The sequence below is a fragment of the Uloborus diversus genome, chromosome 7 (assembly GCF_026930045.1).
Source record: "Uloborus diversus isolate 005 chromosome 7, Udiv.v.3.1, whole genome shotgun sequence".
Lineage (NCBI taxonomy): Eukaryota > Metazoa > Arthropoda > Arachnida > Araneae > Uloboridae > Uloborus > Uloborus diversus.
The window spans coordinates 92,786,440-92,809,869 of record NC_072737.1 but is presented as its reverse complement, the minus strand read 5'-3'; the positions used below and the strand labels follow the sequence as shown (position 1 = coordinate 92,809,869).

The 23,430-nt window shown below is 33.4% G+C and overlaps 1 protein-coding gene across 1 annotated transcript in view; it reads left to right on the top strand.

The window, feature by feature from the left end:
• Positions 1-17,251: 17,251 nt before the first annotated feature.
• LOC129225825 (uncharacterized) overlaps positions 17,252-23,430 on the top strand; it is a 68,617-nt gene continuing 62,438 nt past the window's right edge. The window contains exons 1-2 of the mRNA XM_054860339.1: positions 17,252-17,353; positions 22,597-22,668. Of these exons, the coding sequence (XP_054716314.1) occupies positions 17,252-17,353; positions 22,597-22,668 (174 nt within the window). The remainder of the gene's footprint in view (positions 17,354-22,596; positions 22,669-23,430) is intronic.

Sequence of the window (23,430 nt, the reverse complement as noted above, 5' to 3'; positions counted from 1 at the left end):
CCTTGTAACCAAGAAGCACATGTATACGAAATAAGTTTTAAATTTGCTCTTTATTAAAGCCGTTTTATTATTTCAAATTTAACCACAACGGTATAGTTTTCATTTCGTAATGCAAACTTAATTAATTAAAACACTACCCATACCCACGCAGAACATCTCTCTTATGTCTTCTCTTCAGAATCAAAAAAGTAATTTAAAAAAATAGTCAACTTCTTTGTACATCCTGTTAAATATCTTATATAAGAGATTTTTTGCTCCCACCCTAAACTATAATTAATTAATTAAATTTAATTAAAGAATCCATGTTTGAAAAAACTGCATCAACATCAAGTGTCATTCACTACAAGTTAAAAATAAAATGCATTTGAACTTGAGTGATGGATGAACAAAAAGTATTTTATTAACGACTTTGAAAAAAATGTATCTTATGGCAGAAGAAACCATGGATGTAGAAGTTCCTAGATCTATGGAGTAAACAATCATTTTATGCAGTGTCAGATGTTTGATGACTTTCCAGAAGTGCTTTTTTTACGTGGTCACTTGAAGATTAACAGCAGAGGTGGAGGATTATTTCACATTTTAATGTTATTTATTTTCTGTGTTTAAATTTAATTAACTTTTTAATTTAAATTTCACTGGTACGGTAAATAGTTCCTCGCAGTTTAATTTCCTTACTTGACGGAAAGTTTTTATTTGAATGTACTAAGTCTTGGAATGGTCGTGATACCAAGTTTTTTGTGAACTCGCCACCCCCACGCTACCGTTATTTTATCCCAAATTTCTAATATTGCTAAAAATCATCATAAACGAAAAATTTCCTCATCCAATTCCACGTTTTCATTCCAATTTATGCAGTAGTTTTTGGTAGTTAAGATTGTAACTCGGGGAAGATTTCGATACTTGAGAAATAGGAGTAATTTATTCATTTTTTAAAATTTTTGGAACCAACGTCTGCGCCAGGAATGTGTTTCCTTTGCCTACACAAACAATGAGCAGGGAAATATCTATGTGCTTAAGGACACCATGAAACAACAGGGCTACCAAAATAAAATTACTCACGTAAAAATTTGACGATCGCGCCAATTTTACAATGATGTCGTTTTCCAAATTTTAAAAGTATTTTATTCTGAAAGAGCATGCTGAAAAACATAGGATTGGATCATTTTTTAAATAATTTGGATAAGTTTAGTATTTTTTAAAAAATATTTTAATCGATGCGCTTTCATTGTTTACGCTTCTGTCGATGACATCACAAATAATGAAATGCCATTCACTGATGCCATTCACGGATCATAATATTTAACTCCCATATTTAGTCATATGTAGTGGCAACGATATGGTTGACAGCAAGTGTAGAGCGCAATATTTAATTCGCTTCTTGATTATCTTGACGTGGAACTGCCAGTGGAAATGCACAAAAATACATCATTTGTGACGTCATAAAGACCACACCTTGTTTTCAAAATCGGACACTTTAAAAATTAATTAAAAATTGAGCGTTGGGAAAATGAAAGTTTTTTCTCGCTCCATGTTTTTTTTTTTTTTTTTTTTTTTTGCTTATTCTATCAATTTCAGACCAAAAGTAGTACTTTTGACTAAAGGAAACAACGCCATTACTGAAATTTCCCCAGGTTCGGTCACCATGTTTTAGCTAATAAACATTTACACAGCAACATTAACAAAGCCGAAAAACATATACTATATTTTTTCATCACTATTCATTTCGTGTTTCCTGGAAAGCGCGATACAAAATGTGGGAAACATCGGACATTTCACAGTAGTTTTGCTCTAAAAATTGTCCATAGGCAAGTCATAAGATTACCTAATCGCATTTGGTGGCAAATAAGTTTCATTTTTATGGCCAGTTAGGTTTTTTATATACACTTATTTCTGTCATCAGTATTTTTTTATAGATCTGACTGAATAGGGGTTTCAGTCACATAGCCAGCCCTTTTCCGAATATTTCTAGCTATATTTTGCAGCTCCACTGAAAAGTCATCGACATTTTCAAAAACGTGAGCTACTAATCAAATCAAAACTAACGTTTTGAAATTGGAAATTTTCAACTACGGTTTGTTTACGTTTGAGGGGGTTCCGAAACACAAAAATCGTCAAATGTTCCATTTGTTTTAAAAATCCTTTAAAAAATTTCTCCGTTTTTTTCTGCTTTAAATGACGTTTGAATCTTGTTTCTAGCGTAATTAGAACGAAAGATATAATTATTTTTGTTGCGTGGGTTAAACAAATATTCTTTTTAAATTTAAAACTTAAACGTGTTTTACTCCATGATGCAATTTTTCCCAATTTTTTGCATTCAAACTGTTATAAGTCAAAAAATGATAAGATAAAGTAATGAAATGTGGAACATGTCTTTTTCAAACTTTATTTTTTATTCAAATTTGAAAAAAAAAAAAATGTTTACTGCAAAAATTGTGATTTTTTTTTTTTTGAAAAAAAAGTATTTTAGAATTTTTCGAAAATTTTCTTCAAAAATGTGCTATTTTTACTGAATAAATACTTTTTTAATTGCAGAATGAAAATTGCAGCTTAGATATTTGTGCATATTTTTCTTTTAAATTGAAAATTGACCGAGAATATTTTGAGTTTTAGCGATTCAAAGTAACGCCAATTTTTTTAAGTACATTTTTTAAAAAAATATGTTTGTTATGATCTTGCTTACTAAATAAATTGAGAATCAGTGAAAAAAATTTCAAAACGTTAAACTGTTTAATTTTTTTTTTTTAAATGTGTGCCGGACCCCTTTAACTTGCCATTCGATAATCTTTACTAATAATAAAGCTGAACGTCTCTCCGTCTGGATCTCTGTGGCGCGCATAGACTCTAGACCGTTCTGCCGATTTTTATGAAATTTGGCACAAAATTAGTTTGTAGCATGGGGGTGTGCACCTCGAAGCGATTTTTCGAAAAATCGATTTTGTTCTTTTTTTATTTCAATTTTAAGAACATTTTCCCGAGCAAAATTATCATAAGATGGACGAGTAAATTACCAAGTTATCATAACGTGGAACCGTAACATGGACAAGTCAATGGGCGAGAAATTCACCATACATTATTTGTAAATATACAGGCGAACTAAAGCCCCTTCTAATTTTCTATTACAAATCAAATCTGGTGCTACATACGTTAGAGAAATTCATATATAAATGCTTTGAAACTAATTTTTACCGTAAGTTGCAGCAATTTAACAGCTTGAACTTTGTAGCGTCAAATTATTCATTTTTCTCTTTAAATCTATGCTTACTTAAGGAACGTTGGGAACTTGGCGGAAGAGTCTCTACCCGGGAGAGAGAAAGAAGAATCCCTCTTCCTTCTCCTCATTTACATTCATTGTTCATTTTAAAATTCATTCCATCACAGAGGATCACCCCCTTCTTCTCACTCTGATTGTTTTTTCTTATCATTTTATCGTTAAAGGGTGCAATACTAGAAAGAGAGAGAAAGGGAGAGATGACACATGTCGCAAACCGTGGATCGATGAGCTTGAGTCCATTGAGACAGACAAGATCACAACCAGGAAAAATATTACTCTCTGATGACAACTCAATAAAAATAAGAAATTCCAGGATTAGAGTTGTAAAAATATATTTCTGTGCATGAAAAGTAAAACAACTTTCATCACAAGGAGTTTGGTTGCTTTGTTATTCTTATTATCTGTGAGTTCTTATTATCTGTGTTCTTTCCTATTGATATACTTTCATTCTCCTCTCTTAAGATTCCATTGATCTTCTTAACTGTTGCGGAATTTATAAAATTAATTGCAGTTGCAATCTTGCCTACATAAGACAAAATCGTAGTGCTTTGAAATTTTTTGAAAGAGCATCAAAATTATGTGAAAAAGCGACAGTTAAATATAGTATTGCGTAACGATTCGAATCACTGTTTTTAGATTTTAATTCTTACCAAATTATCTAAAATACTATAAATCATTAGGTATTGATTTTTGAGAATCTTTCCATATTTTGAGGAATAGTTCTAAATTAGCTAACGATCTTATTACGTATATTTGCACTGTCTAGCTTCTCTTTTTACGACTTTGTCTTTGTTTTTTTTTTTTTTTTTTTTTTTTTTTTTTGTAATTTTGTCTTTTTCCCTATCCATTCTTATCTATTTTGCAAATTTTTATTTTTAACGAAATTTTCCATTAATTTTTATCTATCTTGCTTAGTTTATTTTTAACTTATTTTCGTTTTTGTAACGCAGTCGACATTTTCAACTTTCTTCTATTCGTTTTTATTTTTTCTTTTTGCGAAATTTTTGTGTTTTGTTTCAATTCGAGATGTTTTCTTTATTTCATTGTGCTTTTTTCTTTCTTTGCGTTTCACTGTTACTGAAATTGTATTTTGTTTTAGCTTTAGTGGCTTAAACTACTGCTAATAGAAAACTTCCTTGTGTAGGCTGCGTACACTCGTACACTCGTGTTGTAGGAATGCAAGCAATGAGCAATAAAGCTCTTGCTCATTGTTTGCATTCCTATTGGTTCTTTATTGGTAAATAATTTTCTCATTCGTGCTCGGTTAATACGCCATTTTTACTTCTTAAGCCGCTCCCTTTTCTGCATCGTTACTTGTCGGATTTCTTTTCATCCATCAAAACACGTGTATGCAGTAATCTGCAATTTCGTGCAATTAAAAGAAACAACTATGGAGATAAGCACCAACTCGTGCAATGCAATTTAATGCTTTTCTTTTTTTTATATTTACTATTGTGTCTAGGTCGCTTTTCTTTCTTTTCTTTTTCTTTTTTTCGTTTTGAAAAATCGGAAGAAGTTAGGATAGTTTTACATTTTAACCCTTTGAAACACAAAACACAAAATTATCGAGCCGAGACAGGCTAAGAGCAGGTGGATTCTGTCGAAATCATTGCGTCAATCTGCTGAAAAAGCGAACATAACTGAGTATATATTCAAAAACAGTAATAATGCCTCAAAGGGTTTATGATCCATTTAATGTAATTCAGCGTGGTTTTTAAAAACTGATTTGAAGAGTTTTTTAAATTTCAACGGAGCTTTTAATGGTTTTTGTGGTCGAATTTATTTATTTATGGAATTTGCATATTTCCAATTCACTTTTAGAATGAATGAGACGCCGAGTGTATTGAAAACTCATCATGATAATGCTACCGTAACTCTGTAACATTAGCTTTTAAAATAGGGAAATTAATTGGTGTTCGTTTTGTGTGATATTTAGTATGAATAAAGAATCTGAAAAGGTAAAATGAAGTTTATGCAAAATTACAACTTTTAGAAATATTAATTAGCTGGCTGCCATCCTTGACTGAGAAAATTTTTATTTGTCAGAAGCTAGTTCAAGTGAATAGTTTTCAAATTCAAAAGTAAAGTTAAATAAGTCTAGACTAGAAATTGGCAGTCTTTTTTCAAGATTAGATAAATGCTAGAAAAAAGGGAAGGAGATCCGTTCCGAATGAAGTTTAACGAAAGATAATCCCCATTCAAATACATAAATAGAGTAACTAATTACTCTCTTTATTAATTATGTGTTATTTGTTGTTAGTTATTTATTAGTTATTATTCGTGCCGTAAAAAGTTAGCTTATTAGAGTAGACTTAACAAGCACTAATTTTTTGTAGATAATTTTAGTTTTGAAAAATAAGTAGAGGGGGCTATGGGGTTAGCTGATGCACTGGGTCAACTGACACATTGCCGCTGCGCGTTTGGATGACAGGATAAAACAACATGCATAATGAGTTGCGTATTACAGTATGCATATTAGTACAACATGCATATTACAGTAGACCTATCTATAATGAGACGTAAAGGGCTTTGTTACTTCATTTTATACGTCTTTAATACTTTTTTAAAGACTTCTCGTGTGATTTTTTAGCTCTTAGTCGCAGTTTAAAAGCTAATTTATTATTTAACTACCTTTTTTTAGTTTACAAGAAAAAAAGAACTGTCGACCTGGAAGAAAAAAGTGTCGACACGGCAAAGAAAAGAATGAAGACAAATACTGTCTTGGGCAGGTATACAACAGTACTGCAGAAATGATTTTTCAAGATATTTCTAGAAACGCGTTTTGGATTCAGTACCAACAATAAGGAAATGTTGGAATTAGACGTTCTTTTCACACTGTGGAAACCAAATAAACAAGCTGGTACGATTGAGTTAACGTACAATACATGATAAAAATGCAGAAAAAAAAAATACATAATTTGAATTCTGACATTTTGAATTTAAATTAGGTTTTTCGCAATCACGAGTTGCGACAGGACCCTACTCATTGGTGGCTATTGTTTCTAGAAATGGCTCCTGTCCTCCCAAGTCTGCTCCTCCTCCTGGTCGGTTACATGTGTGTAAGGACGTGTATGTATGGTGACGTGTGCGAGTGTAGGCGTGTGTGTATGTAAGAGTGTGTGTGTGTGTGAAGAGTGTTTGTGTGAGTAGAAGGTGGTCGCCACCGCCCAGGAGGAGGGGATTCCGATGGACAGTGCTGCTAGTGAAGGCCTATGTCCAGAGGAGCAGCCCCTGCGTGGGCCGGTGAACGGCGGTACTGCAGAGGCCCCTAGTCCATTCTGAAAAAGGAACCGGACCTCAAGGACGGTCAAATGAAAAAAATTAGCAATCGTGATTGCTCAAAAATGGTAAATTTGCAGTTACTGTCCTTTACCGGTCCAAAGCAGAATAAACTTACTATATATTTTCCCACTTTCAGTCGTCCAGCTTTTCTCCCCTTCACTTGAAATCTATTTTCATGAAATCTGAGAAATAACTATCACTAAAATACGTAAGGCACGCATTTTTTCGAATCTAAAAGCAATAAAAAGTTTTTTTTTTTTCAAGTATAGACATTTATTACCTATGAGACCCGTATTTCACTGAATCTACAGACATGAAAATAATTAAATAGTACACTTCGTTTTGGGAACTTTAAAATTTTATTTATTTCATTCCCGTTCGCTTTTCCTCAGCAAAATCAAACTTCGATTGCAGCATTTTGAAGATTTTTAGCTGCAGTGTTGCAACGACATATTACTGAAATGGAAAACGTATAACTGAGAAGCCCCTCACGACGCCAAACTTTACTTTGGCGTTGCATTTTTCAATACTTTGACTTTTTAAACTCGATTTTATTTCCAGACTCGGAAATGAAAAGGAAACCAAAAGAGTTTCTGAAGTAGTATAAATGTGCCTACAAGAAAATTGTTTCGAAAATTGAGAAATCATGATATTTTGTGTTTTACTTGAACTTACCAGTAGTATTTTAAGAGAGAGTTTGCGTTTGCTTTCGACATTTTTAAATCAAAGGTCTTATGTAGGTAATTGATGTAATGAATAGTTAATGTCAAATTCAGGTTGTACGCTATTTGCCAAATTAAATTGTCATTGAAATGGAAATGTTTAAAAATCAAGAACACATTTTATGTGTACACCCGAGGAAGTGTGTGTGCGTCGCTTTGTCCCCCCCCCTCCCCCCTCCTCGACCTTGATATCTCTAGAGATAATATTCCTATTTAGAAAAAAAATTTGGGGGGTGGGGGATCTTAATTTAGATACCACAGTGGTTTGCTTCTTTTTTTCTAAAATCTATTTTTTTTAACAAATTTTTTTCGCTCAATTTTTTAAAGTAAGAAAACTTAACATTAGTCCGTACTGGAAAGTTGAAGCATGCGTAAATTCTGTTTTAACTGGCAGGTTTGTTTTGAACAAATTTCATTGAAAACAATTTTTGACGTTAAAAATATGCACGAATACTTTTTAAGTGGGTTGTTTCAAAAATATTTTTTTCTTCCTCTTAACAATATGAAAATTTTAGGGTTTTGTACCGATTGGAGAATTTTAAGTTTCTTTTTAATCTAAAATATTAACACATCTTTTTTGCACTTCTAACGAAAAAATTGTAAATGTTTTGAATACACTTGAATTTTTTTGTTTCATAAAATAGGGAAAAAATAAATAAATAAAGGCCAAAAGACAGAATTTCAATCCGTTTCATTTTATTGCAATAGAAATAGCTGCAAACGACGATATTTTTGGGAGAAGTGATTATTTAGGTGTATAATCTTTGTTTTTTTTCATCATTCTAAAACTTTATTATTGCTATTATTATTTTGTTTCTGATCAACGATGAAAAAGGTTTTTAAAAAATCTTGAGCGACGGTTTTTCAGCTTTTAAAATAATAATAATAATAAAGAATTGATAATATTATTGTTATAAATAAAGTATTTATTACACGAATTGATATTAAAAAATATTTTTTATCTTACCTCCAAAAATATCGTCATGCACTTACTGTTGAATTGATAATCCTGATATAAATAACAGCCGATGATCGAGTAACCCGCGTGTTTCAATAATGAAACTCGTGCCACTACATGATAAATTGATAATGTGTTTTGCTAATGTTTAACATGCAGGGAAACGCTTTATTGTGACAAGGCTTAGCTCGATCCGGTAACTTAACTGTTTTACTGGTAAGATTGTGTCATTTCATGGGAATGAAGAAACGAAAAAGCGGTCAACTATGAACGCTATCAACTGGAGTTTAGGTGTTAATCCACTGGAGTTAAGGTGAAAATTTCAACTATCAAAATATCACCACACAGGCGATTGTTTCGTTAAAATGTAGAAGAAGAGAAGCAATTTTCACCCCTCATACCTTGACGGGTGACTTTCTAGCAGTAATAATAATAACAGTAATATTTATTATTATTATTAGTGTCGTTGTTGCTGTTGTTAAAAAAAACAATTATAGAAAATAAAATATATTTTAAGGAAAAAATTATCTTAGGTATTATCTGGTTAAAATTTGGTGTCTTAGTATGGTATTGAAAAAAAAATCGTTCTTACCTCACTTGATTAAAATTTTACCTATTCAGATTCAAGATTTTACAATGGAGAATTTTTCTCTGTAATTCATTTGTGAAACTTATTTCTTCGACTATTTTACTCTTAAATATTGAAAAAAAAGAAGGAAGAGGGGGCTTATAAGTATAAAATATTCGGGGTGAAAACGTAAATAGTTGGAATTTATCTAAACCTGATGGCTTACAGTTTGAAATAATGCATTCGATAGCGTATTTATGTTAAGTTAATCACTTTTAATTTTACGTAAGATACACATTTTGTTGCTAAGAATTGTTTGAAGAATCAATAGAAAGATACGACTGATAGGTAGCCGATCTAATCCGACAGCAAATAGGCTCGTTTAGTTCGGAACGAGCGATACGCGTTTATGAAATCGAATCAACATAGCCTGAATATGAAATAAAAAACTTAAAAACAATAATTCCCTGCAAGTGTAGGAAAAAAAGGAAAGAAAGAAAGAAAGAAATAACTTGCGTGTCATAACCGCTTTGAATCTGTTTCAAACTTGACGTTTTTCGTAGTTCCTAGCAATTTCAAAAAATGGATTTTTTTCTGACTACTGATGACATCAATTCAGTAATGGTATCTTGTTGAATAAATCCATGAGCTGTAGAGAAGATATACAGTGATGAATCTTTGAAAACCATGTTACGGAGCTTTAAAAGCTATTCACTCAGTTGTTGTTATTTAATTGTTTTTTAATTGTTTGTGAATCTTCATACGTATAGGAATGTCAGGTGAAGTTTAATATCAAAGTGAACACATTAAAATTCAGTTTGCCGCGCTTTATCTCCAGCATCATTTAAACTATATGTTCTTATTATAGTTCATTTCCGTCAATAAGTTAACTGCCCGAGAGATCAAGGTTTATAATTATACGAGTCATTTTCAAAATTTGATACTCATACTGTGATATTTTGTGATTTATCAAAAATAATTTTTTTAATTAAAAAATGATTAATTTCATTAAACTAACATTTTAAGCATGAATTTAAGTATAAATCATTTTTATGGTAGTTAAACGATATCAAAGCTGATGATTTTCAAAAAAAATGTAAGTTTCAAGGTCAATAACTCTGTTAGCAATGGCTCAGAAAATTTTCGGATGAGAAAGTCATCTTCTGGGCCCTCGCGTACATTATCATAGGTTTCTACACACAAAATCTATTAGTATAAACAGTTCCAGCTCATGTGCAAGATAGCTGCAGTGCCCATAGTAAATTTCTAGAGTTTCTGCAAGATAGTTACTCTGTCTATGGTAAATACCAGCGAAGTTTCTGTAAAAATTGACTGCAAAATCTAGGGGCAATAGTTTTGGCTGGCAAGATGAACCCCGGGGCAACATTATTACTGCCTTGATCGTGCCACGAGCTCAGGCTTGGGAGCCGCCCCCTTTTTCTCGTAAGGTGTTCGCCACCCACATCTGGGAAGAGTGAGCCTCTATTCAGGCAGATGTCGGCCATCGATTGGTCTTTCCCATCATACCCTGCAGGAGAAGATCAATGGTAGCACCGAAAACGTTGAACCCGATCCCTGGTTCCATCAGTGTCCGCCAGGGGTTACTCCTTGGAGTGATGGGGTGATTGCACATTTGTTTCATTGCGGCAGAATCTGTCACAAGAAAACTTCCGAAATGAGCGGGAAAATGATGCCCGAAAGACAATGGGGATGGTACGAAATACGTGAAACGTGTTGATGGACGTGTTTTTTTTCTGCAGTTAGGGCATAAAATGTGTTTGCGCAGCTCATAAAACTACAAGTTCTAAAACTGCCCGAAAATATTTATTGTAATTATTACTGTTATTATCACTATACGAATTCTTTTTGTTGAGTTTCTAAATTGAGGCAATGAGAAGCAAAGGGATGTAAGTGGACTTTTTAACGTTTCAAGTAAAACGCGTTTAAAGTTCTCATCCTAGGTAAACTTTCATTGAAAAGTTCTTCTAAATCATGCTTTTAGCAGCACCGACCAGCCCTACTAGTACTATACTATCTCTCGCCCTAAAGCAAAAGGAGAGGTTCTCCTATCGTTTGTACCGATTATCTTCAAATTTTAAATTTTGACACTTACATCCGAGGACGCGAAAACGTTCGATTGCTGCCCCCCTTACCCTTGGATAAATTGGCACCAACATTTAATGGGCACCAATTTACCGCGAAGTCCATATGCGTACCAAATGTCGTTCGATTTTATGCAGCATTTTTGGCTTTAGAGTGGCGACAAAAAACCGGCCACACACTTACAGTCAGACAGACATTTTCCAACATTGTTCAAAATGGACTCAACAGACCTCCAAATGTGCAAATCCATCAAAATTCGCAATTTTCACGAATCCAATGTACAGAAGGAACTTCTATATATTAGGTATAGAAGAAAGTAAAAGTACTTGAAACAACTTAATTCGTGTTTTTGTACCTAATGGAGCAAAAATGTAAAATGGTGAGCAATGCTTTTCACAGTACAGCCTTCAAATAATGTGAGATCACACGTATTTTGGAAACATGCGGAACTCTCTGAATGTTCTCCCTATGTTGCTATTGCTAGCCGTCTCTCCCCAACAGCTTCGTTTAAATATATATATATATATATATATATATATATATATATATATATATATATATATAACTATATGTATGCCAGTTGAGGTGATTGGAAACAAGAGATACTTGGAAACGAACTACGTAACCACTATTTTATATATATATATATATATATATATATATATATATATATATATATATATATATATATATATATATTCGTTTCCAAGTATCTCTTGTTTCCAATCACCTCAACTGGCATGCATAGTTTTCGAAGTGATACGTAAAATAAATGAAGTGTATAGAAGTCCGAAAGTAGGGTACAGTGGTGTACCTCGGGACACTTTTCATATTTTAATTTTATGTTAATTATTTAAATCAAATTTAAAATCTAAAAGTCACATTAAAACACACCCCAACTTGTGTCTCTGCAATATATTTTCAAAATATATTGCACAGTTTGAAAATAAAATATTGCCAGCCATTTAAAATAGAGTTCCAAACTGTCCCAAGGTACCACATCCTATTGTACCTTGTGCCACATCCTGTTGTACCATGAAAAACTCTTCATGATTCAGGAAATAGTACTTGATACCAAATAATACTTAAACCAATTTTGCACCAAGAAACAAAACAATTTTTTTTTCTCATGGCAATGAATTAAATTAAGAACAATGAATAATGAATCATAGATAATGAATTAATGAATTATTATCTACCATTAAATGTGTTTAAAAGACTATATTAGTGTAAAATATTTTTTCGCGTTCCCAACACATCTTAATTATCTTGGGACGTGTCTTAAGGTACAATATGTTTGGCTGTTCCGAGGTAATCACCACGTGGTTGAAGAAAAACCAAAATGGTTGTAAATCTAGATGCACTATCATTATTTTCTCAAAGCCAAAATATTTAAAGTACTTATCCTTTATATATATAAAAAAATCAGTTGATTAGTTTTACAAACACAAAGACAGAAAATGAAATCAAAATGATGAAAATATTTACTTAGGAGTCTTGAAATTTTCTTTCTCTCAGAAAGTCATCAATTTAACTCTTTTGATGCTGATTGCTACTATGGAGCCATTTAGTGGTGAATGATGCTGTCAGAAATTACAAGAAACATGGCTGCTAAAAATAGATTCTTTGAACTTAGCAGTGTCCCAAGGAACAACACTCTCCCATAGTTTTGAACTTGTCATGACTTGTGACTATTTTTTTTTTTTTTTTTGAAGATTCTGGGGGAACAGTGAAGATTTTCTAGATATAAAAAAAATACATTATTTACTACAGATGCTTAATACGTGGTACGGATATTTTAAAGGTTTTTTCGGTAATATATGCAAATTTGATATGAATGAATAAATTCATTATTTTTAATGTTGACGCATATACTTTATAAGATTATCAACAATCTTTTTGCTAGAAACAGTTAACGGCTAACAAAGATGCTAAAAGATTCTGCGCACGTGAGAACCATAGTAAACAAACTATAATACCAACTGCAAGGTTGGTTTGAAAAGATTTTGTATATACAGTGGCTCCAAGTGCATAAGTGGTTAATGAGAAATCGGTACTAAAATCATACTTTCGAAGCAAACAAGAAAATAAATAAATAAACAAATTACAAAACAAATAAATAAATAAATGAAATGGAATTTAAAAAATAAATAGAAAATATTGCTTATTCGTAGAAAAATGTTCACGATTATTAGAGATGGTATCTCAATATTATGAAATAGTAAGAAAAGTATTGAAAAAAAATAAAGTGGAACATAGTGTCCTGCCAATTTATGTTAGTATTTCATAGCCAGCTGTGATTATTATCCACAATTCTTACTATTACTTAGCTAATGACATGAGTGGACAAAACATCCGTCTAACTAATGTCTTGACACATTTCTAGACGATAACTCTAACCTTCCCCACTATCAATTTCGTGCAGTGAAGGCTTTTTTTCATGTTGTTCCTTTGTAGCTAACACCATTACTTCTGATGTCTTTCATAGCACTTTTGTGAACTTTTTTTCTTTCCAGTTTGTTACTTTGGAACTGGGCTAAAAATGAAGTTCAATATCTCTTGTGAAGCACAGTAGTCCATTAAATTTCGGGGTACATGAATGGCTTGATGTATCCTAAAATAAAATAGGTCAAAAAATGGCCGAATTCCTCGCTGGAAGCGAGTTAACAAAACATTTTGTAACCGTATACTCATAGAACATTTTAAAACCTAATACATCTCTTTTAGGTGTGAAATAATCTTTTTATTTTTTTTGTAAGTGATATGAACAATTTTATCAATGACATTTTAAGTTGATTTTAAGGTAGATTACTTCAAAACGTTTGCTTTAAAAATTGTAATCATATCCTTGTTGCAAAATTGTCGAAACTTGATTTATATTAGAGATGAACTGGACATACACTGTAAAAAAATTCAGAAACGTTACTGAGTATTTCCGTGTCACGTTTCGGGATTTCAATGGTTTTTATCCACTTCCTGGAAATATCAAGTATCATTGTCAAAAAGTTTCCTTAATGGCATCAAGTTGCAAAAATGCAGACTTCTCCCTGTTGTAAAAAATATTTATAGCTCCCAGTTTAAAGATTAACTGAGAGTATTTATAAGGTGTATCGACTTCGTTTCACTTACGGGTTGTCCGGGCTATTTAAGCTCCCGAAGGGAGCGAAAAAGTCCTGGGACTACTTAGCTGTGCAAGTAATTGCCATCATTACTTGCAATTCTGGCTTAGCTTTGGTCATGATTGCAATACTGCTTATAGAGCTGTTTTATTATCCCTACCAGAGATTACTTTCAAGTTCTAGAGACACGACTGGCTTTAAACGGAAAGATTTCTAGGATTTCTCAGGATAATTTCAAGAAGGTTACTGAGTTTTAGCGGAAAACATTCTTGGTTTCTGTGAGATATATTACTAGCTGAAATTGGGCACATCAGCTGCCTAATATTTTCCAGGAACGTTTCTGAATCGTTTTTACAGTGTAAATATCTATGAACACATAATCTGTCGTCACAGTTATTAAGATAATTAAATGAAACAAACTTGTTACAGGAAAATCTATAAAATTAAGATTACTTATCTTTTGACTTCGAAACCTTTAAACAAAAGAGAAAGGGCATATTTTTTTTCCAAATGACTTTTCATTATTTATCCGCTTATGAAATGAAGACCCCAGTTGTATTATAGTCCCTTCTCAGTATATATTTACCATAATCTGTTCAAAATGTTGGTCGTAGGATTTTCTTAAGGGAATATGCTTTCGACTACAACCCAAATTCAAAATAATAGAATAACACAACTGTTCGAACAAAACTTGTCCTTGAGTCAGGAAAAATGAACGCATGCAAATTAAAAAGACCAAAACTCGTTATTCACAAATGGGTAAATCAATTTAAACAACTTTTCAGGTATTATTTTAACAATTTATGGATCATTAACACATTGGAAAAAGAGATAGATTTTTTATATGGGTCAAAAAATTAGAATAATCTACTCATTCAATGTGAATTTTGAAAAGTAGAAAAACTATTTGTATACCCTATAGTTTGTCACACGTATGGAGTTTGACGCTCGAATAATTTTACGCTCTTTTAAAAGCCTTTTACTACTCGAAATGGGTCGTCACGGTGATAAATAGAAAAGAAACGAAGTTACATATTGTATCATTTCTTAAAGTTAGAAAAAAACTATCCAACTCAATTCAAATGAACGTTTTACAATCAATGGCACGTAAGATTTTAAAGGAATATAGAAGGACTGACCAACTAAAAAGTAACCGAAGTAAACGAGGTAGAAAAATTGTAACACTTGGAAGAGATGAACTCAAGTTAGAGTAATTTGTCCTAAATAATTGTTGAAAAATGCTTCTTACGTCCATAAGTGTTGGACAGAATGCATAGTTATCTCATCCACGCCAACTACACTTGCACGGTTGCATAAACTGCAGTTTTAACTGAGGATGTACAAAGTAAGATCAAAGATAAACATGAAGCAGAAACATGCACGACTCTCCTGGAGCAAAGAGAAGCTCAAACAGGGACAACAAGGTTGGAAAAGGATTATATTCAGTGATGAATCTTTTTTTTTTGAAATATCTGTGAGCAAAAAAAGTTGTTCGGGTTTGACGTTTAAAAAGAAAAGCGTATGAGAAATCTTGTGTAAGACGTTCTCTCCACTTTGACACATCCTTCTTGGTTTGTGGGTGCATGAGAGCTGCTGGAATTGGTAAGTTAAGTATATCGTAAAACGAAACAATGCGTGACTTCTGCTGTTCATCAATAATACTGCATGATACTTCATCTGAGGCAGAACAGTTACACATTTAGTGACACTTTTATCTTTCAGCAAGATTCTACTCCTTGTCACATCTCTAAATCAACTCGGAGGTTTTAAACAGAAAGAGGAAGTTCGGTATTAAACTGGTCAAGCAACTCTACCAATCTCGATGCGGTCAATAATTTGTGGTACCGTCAAATCTAAAGAAAGCAGTTCAAGACCTGATGCCCGCCAACAAAATTGAGCTCGTTGCCGCATTAAAGAGGATATGGAAACAGTGTCAGAAACGATTAATTTAAACAAGTAGCAGAATCCGTGTGAGAAAGGATTAAAGCATTGAATTCAGCGAAAAATGACGCATTCTAGTATTGGTATTGTTTATTTTGAAAGTGTTTCCCCCCCCCTTAATTTGAATATTCTAATTTTTTGACTCAAGTAAATCTTCATCACAATAAACTTTTGAATTATTCTGTCTAAGATTAATTTTAATTGAGTATATTTGAAATGAAAGGCACACTTTAACGTCGAAGAAAGGTGGCACGAACATTTAAATACCTATTTGCACTTATATTTGGTCAGAATAAACTTTTTTCCAAAAAGTAGGAAGTATTCTATTATTTTGAATTTGGGTTGTATAAACGTCATCAGGAGAATAAGTTACAACAGCAGTACATTTTAAACCCGACGCAGAAACGAGGGGTTTATAAGTTTAACGTGTGGTATCTTTGTCTGCAACTATGTAGTTGTAACTGAGTACTGTTTGACCACGGATTGTATGGAATTGGCAAACGTCCAGTTAAGACAAGTCTATCTGAATGAGGGAGAAAAGTAAAATTTTGATGCGCGTGTTCCGCTCATTTAAAAGTGACTATGCTTAATTCAGAGGCTAACATGCATCTGCAAAAACTGGCATCCCTGAAAACTAATAGAACCATCTGTAAACCGGATGTGTGCCTTTCCATACAATCCGTGGTCAGACAATACTTGTATATAGTGCCTTTGTGTATCTGCGTATCGTATCTGTGTGTCTGTCGGTGGTATCGTAGCTCCTACACGGAAACACCTACTTGGATAATACTTTGTTTGAAAGACGATTTGATCCTGCGACTCACAGACCTCCCGCAAGACTTTTCCATGTGTCACATTGTTATTGCCTAAAAGGTGGATTGATTAAAAGTGTCCGTTGCATTTTAGCTATAATTCATTTGAGTTGGGGATTTTTAAGTTTCAAATTTAATATCAGTTCTTGTTTAATAGAATGTTCACAGAAACTGCAATAAAATGCGGATTTCCTAAAAGACATTCTGAAAACTATGACATATTTATAATTTTCAAAACATAATAAAATTTACTACTTAAATGCTCAGGTCATCATAATTTTTTCACAGTAACAGTTTTTCAGTGAAAATCTTTTGCGTCATACATTGCTAATTAAAAATCCTATTACTTATATTGTACCTACTTTTCCTAAAGATATTTTTCAAAATGATGTAAAAAATGCTAAGTGCAAGTAAATGAGAATATTAATATGATTTTTTTTTTCATTACAGAGGTGTGTGTGTGCATGTCAGGAACATGAAGGCCGTTGCCATGGATACGGCGGAAGACAGCCTCAGCCAGACCAGTGACGAGCAGTTCGTATCTCTTCAGATCTATGTGCCGGAGCTCGTGGTGCAGGTGAGTTTGCATTTTCAAATCCTACACTTAGTTAGACTGTCAATTTGACTTTTTTAGCTTTTAAATTAGTACGAACACCATAAGTATAATTTTTTTTTGTTGTTGCTGTTTCTTATCCTAACTGCTCGATCCAATAGGCTTGACCAGCTCTTTGATCTCATGATCAAGACTGTTTAATAATTTCAAAACAAGAAAATAAGTCAATCTCAGATCTTTTTTTTCGAGTTCCATGTAGGAGAAGAGATGATTAAGGTTTATTTCCGAGGCTTTTTATTTCTTTCAGATAGGGTAGACTAGTTGACCCTAGTCAAATCTAAGACACCTTAAGTGCCTACTTATAAGTATCGATATTGAGTTCTGTTGTGCACAGTTATTCTCAAAATTCAGAGCACATCACGACTGTATACCACTGTACCAGTAGTGTGCCGGAGGAGAACGCCAGGAGGAGGCAACAGCAGATTTTACTCTCGAATACAATTTCACAAAGTTAGTTTGTCTGAAGTTGCAGCGAATCCAGTTCCTTCCTTAGCAAAGACTTCAGCTTTTTCATTTCCCCCAACCCCAACATGCGAAGGCGCCCCACTGGAAATATGCATCATGACAGACCGAGAATGTTTTAGCAAGGTTATAATAGAAATTGAGGCTCTATAACCAATATGGTGCCAGTATAATTCTTTGTTATACTTTAAACGAAATTAGTTTTTGTGTTTTGTAAACAATCAAAATTGATATTTTACTACTGTATTTTTTCCTCAGTAATTCAATTCTGCTAGAAGTTGCGGTAAGGTCATAAAGTAAAGTTGGTGTTTCCAATTAACATGCTTAGGACGATTTAAATTCCATTCTATTGAGTGTCCAAAAACTATACACCCTCTTTGAATGTTTAAAACTGACACATATTTGGTCCTTTTTTCTTAAAATAATGGCTGAAGTCAGAGTAGACTTTGGGTTATGAATATTCGTTCTTAAGTGCCACTGGAAAACTGAAATCATAAGAGAAGAACAAACACAGTTTAAAAGGGAGTTTCAATGAAACATGGCAATACATTAAAATCAATTAAATGTACCTCACAATTATTTGTTTTCTTAATAATTTTCAAGAAGAAGAAACTTCAAGAAAGTTGATGAGCATCGTTTCGGATAGCTACAATCGTCTACAGCCTCTTCAGAGAAAGAAAAGTCGCTGAAATTCTCCTTCACCTATTAGAAGATCCGTTCGGGAATCAGTTCTGGTGACAGTCGAGCGTCTATCGCATTTTGAAATGTGTCCAATGAAGATATTTTATTCCTAGATTTTTACACACTTTTAATGAAGATGATCATGATTAGAGAACTGAATTTTGTTTGTGGTGGTACTACAGGCATTGCAAATTTCCACTAGAAGAACATTTGTTATGTGCCTGTAATGTTAAAAATTCAGGAAATTTTTACTGTAAATATTACTGCAAAATGGAGTGAGAAAAATAAACAACTGCAGAGCCAATTCATACATCACGTGACTTACAGTGTGAAGCACATACTGTTCGCCTCTGAGAAGTTGAGCTATGGCCTTGAGCAAGTCTATTTCTCTCAAGGGAGAGCAAACAGTAAGAAGAGGAATTTTCCGCTCAGAATTAGGCTACCATCAAGCCTTTTGACCTTCAGCCGTTTTTCCTCATCCCTATTTTAGCAAATGGAATCGTTAAATCCCCCGGCCAATGGAGCTCAACTTGCCAGAGGTGGACAGTAACACCGTATTTCCCCTCACTCGATGTGTCCCAACTCGTATGGTGGTGAGCAAAGCCGCCTTCCAGTACGAATGAACCAGTTGCTCGCATGTTGCGGTTTTTAATTCAACCGTAACGTTTTTCAGTAAAATAAAATTTTACGTCAAAAATTACTGGCAACATGGATGCCAATAACTTTTACGGTAAAATTTCCCAATTTTTTTAACAGTGTGGTACGGCTTCTGGATTCGATCCCTGCGGTTTCTTTTTATGCGGGGTCATGTCAAGGACAATATTTGCAGCCCAGAGCTAGCTGTAGTCAATGAGTTGAGAGTAATCATTGTAAGAGACTGCAAGTAAAGACCAAACGAAGTTGTTATAAACATTTTGGATTCCATTTCTCAGCGTCGTCAGCTCAGCTTGAATCACAATGGACAACAATTTGAACATGTTCGTTGCATGGATGATTCCAACTTTGATTCATTTTATTTTCATGCTTGAAACTTTTCTGTATTATTTTTGTAGTTTGTGGCATAGTCATTCAAAGAAGATGTACATTTTTTGGACACTCTGTATGCTCATCTATCCCACAAATATTTCGATCGACTTAATAAATATTCTAAATTTTAGATAACACTGTGCTTTTTTGTGGTTAACTTTGGTTAGGCAACAAATTTTCTAGTTAAGGTTTTTTTTGAGCAATCACTATTGCTTATTGCTTTCATTTGACTGTTTTGATGTGCTGTCATTTTTTTTTCTCGCCAACACCCTCTGCAGCATCACCGTCGACCGGCTCCTCACGATGCTGTTCCTATAGCAAAAACCGTTCCAGGATGCGTTCATATCCTACACACACGCACATACATACACACACACACAAACACATACACACACATATAACTACATACATGCACAAACACATACATACACGCATACATACAGACACCTACACTACACACACAAACGCATACACACACGCATACATACAGACACCTACACATACACAAACACAAACACATACATACACACACACACAAACACATACACACACATATACACATACACAAACACATACACACACGCATACATACAGACACCTACACACACAAACACATACACACACGCATACATACAGACACCTACACATACACAAACACAAACACATACATAAACACACACACAAACACATACACACACATACACATATACACATACACAAACACATACACACACGCATACATACAGACACCTACACACACAAACACATACACACACGCATACATACAGACACCTACACATACACACACATACACAAAACTACCCACATATTCATGCATGCACACAGACACAAACACAGATGCCTACACACATACACACATACACATACCCCGCCCCCACGCACACAAACACTCATACACACAACTACCCACATATTCATGCATGCACACAGACACAAACACTCATACACACAACTACCCACACACTCATGCCTGCACGCAGACACAAACACACATGCCTACACACACATACACATACCTCCTACACACAAACACACATACCCCCACACACAAGCACACACGCTTACATACGAACACACACTCGTGATTGCGGAAAACATAATTTGAATTCAGGATGTCAAAATTAAATTTTTTTTTTCAACTTTATTTAATTTTAACGTTTTCGTAAGTTCTCTTGACCTTATCAAATCATTTAAACACTTATGAAAAGAGAAATAAAACATCTTTTTCTGATAGGACGCCATTAATAACGCTAATCGAAGCAATTTTCTAAATTCTCATACTGTTTGTTGCACTATAAGGGCTAAAAAGCGCTTCTCGTTGACCTCTACGGAACAAAGTGATAGATACTTCTCTTTACCACTCCCTGCACCACTCCTTTTACCTTGATGACTTTGTATTACTATGCGGCTCCCACCCAAAACGTATGTGGCAGTAAAATATCTTTTTCTGGTGCCTTATTCTATAATTAGCGGGGGGGGGGGTATCCGCACGGATTTGCCCGTAGTAGAAAATAGAAAGGTCATTTGGTTTGCCTGTATATTTACAAATATTGGATAATGAATTTTTCGCCAATATATCTATGTTAGTGTTTGCTCCTCCACGTTATGGCAATTCACTCGTCCATGTTATGATAATTTGCTCGTTCATGTTGTGATAATTTGCTCAGTAAAATAGGCTTAAAATTGGAATAGAAAAAGAACAAAATCGAATTTTCCAAAAATGGCTTCGAGTTGCTCATCCCTATGCTACGAACTAATTTTGTGTCAAATTTCATGAAAATCGATCAAACGGCCTAGGCGTTCAATACGCGTAACAGACATCCAGATATCCAGAGATCCAGACATACAGACTTTCGCTTTATTATTACTAGTGAAGATTATCCATTAAAATTATCACAACTTTTCAATAACCACCAAATAGAAATATACTGCTGAAGAAATTAACTGTTAGAACTTCGAAAAGGGAAAATTATTCTAAGCTAAATAAGTGGGGTATTAACCACTTACAGATTCTGACAGTAGTTAAAATGAAAGATTATCCTTAATTAAAATCATGAAGTATTCTTACATTCCAGCGAAATATGGTTGTTTCCTTCAGTCAAAAGTAGTACTTTTAGTCACCGAAATTGATAGAAAAAGCAAAAAAAAAAAAAAAAATAATAATAATAATAATAACACGGACCCTGAAAATTCTTTCATTTTCTGAACAGTTATTTTTTAATTAATTTTTTAAACTGTCCGATTTTTCAAACAAGCCGTGGTCTTGATGACGTCACAAATGACGCTCTTTGGCGCATATTTGTACCGCGTTTCCACGTTATGATAATCAAGAAACGAATTAAAATTGCGCTCTATGATTGCTATCAACCATATTGTTGCCAATACACGTGAGTAAAGATGCGAAATAAATATTTTGCTCTGTGAATAGCAACATAGAATGGCATTTCATCATTTGTGCTGTCATCGGCAAGAAATGTAGACAATGAAAGCGCACCGATTTAAGTAATTTTTAAAAATATTAAACTTAAACAAGTTATTTAAAAAATAGTTATATCCTTTGTTTTAAGCATGTTCTTTCAGAAAAAAATACTTTTAAAATTTTGGAAACGACCCCATTGTGTGGAAATTTTCCTCATGTGAATTAAATTTACATTTAAATAAGTATCGTCTGGGTGAAAGAAATTCGTATTACGTTGAAGCTGCGAAATGAACTTGATACCACGTGACCTCTAAAAACAAATTGAAATAAAGCTTTCTTAGAATAGCAAAAAACTTATGAAATTGTTATGCGCGATTGTGACTTGATTGAGCTCTTTCTTGATAAGTAAGTTTTTGTTTAAGTTTCTTTACATCAAAGTATTTAAATTTAAGACGATATCAAGAATTACGTAGGATAAAGAATTTGATGAATATGTATGTGATATCTAGATTTTGCATTTTTCTCTACCCTGCTCTCTTTGTTGTAAGTAACTTAGTCACTATTTTATAAAGCTAATTGTTTTATTTTCTTTTTTCAGAAATGTATGCAGTTCAACAGGGAGGAGCTGATATGGGATGTGAAGAATCAGATTTTAACAGCTCTCCCAAAGGTACCTCCGATTACTTATTCAAGTTCCTCTATTTTTTTTCTTTTAGTTCAGTGCGATTGATTTTGATAGCTTATGTTTCTATTAATGTTCATATACGACAACAAATTGATTCATAAGAATGTGGAGAAGTAAAATAAAAACGAACCGTTAAGAAACGCTTTTGCATTGTAAATACCATACTACTGCATTCATCACCCTTGCACGCGAACCAAATATTAGACAATATACAAAAATGAAAATAGTTAGATAACAAAACATCGTTTGAAATTAGGTACTTTTTCGTTATAAATGCTATTCGCAACTCCAGCGCTCGAATACGCTACTTTGCGGTGATTTACAAAATTAAAGAAAAAGGAAAAACATTACGTTCCACGTGTGTCTGTCGATAAACATACAGTGGCTCCCAAAAGTGTTCGTACACATTGAAATTTTGTAGTAAAACCAAAATAACGCAAAACTGAATTCGAGTAGGAAGTCCAATTTTTTTTCACACCATTCCTAAGCCATTCTGAATAAAACCCAGTAGTTTTTTTCAAAATATTGCCAGATTTTATTTTTGAAATTTGTCAGAAAACGAAGAGACCGAGAAAAAATACGCCACAAAAGTCATCGTACACTGAAATATTTTCAAATAAATTTATGATTAAAATTATCATATGCAGTTTTTTTTTATTATTTTTGCATTGTAAAGATACTGTAAAGTCATTTGACTTTATTTTTTTGTTTATTTATTCCCTAATATTCTGCTTATTATTTTTAAAT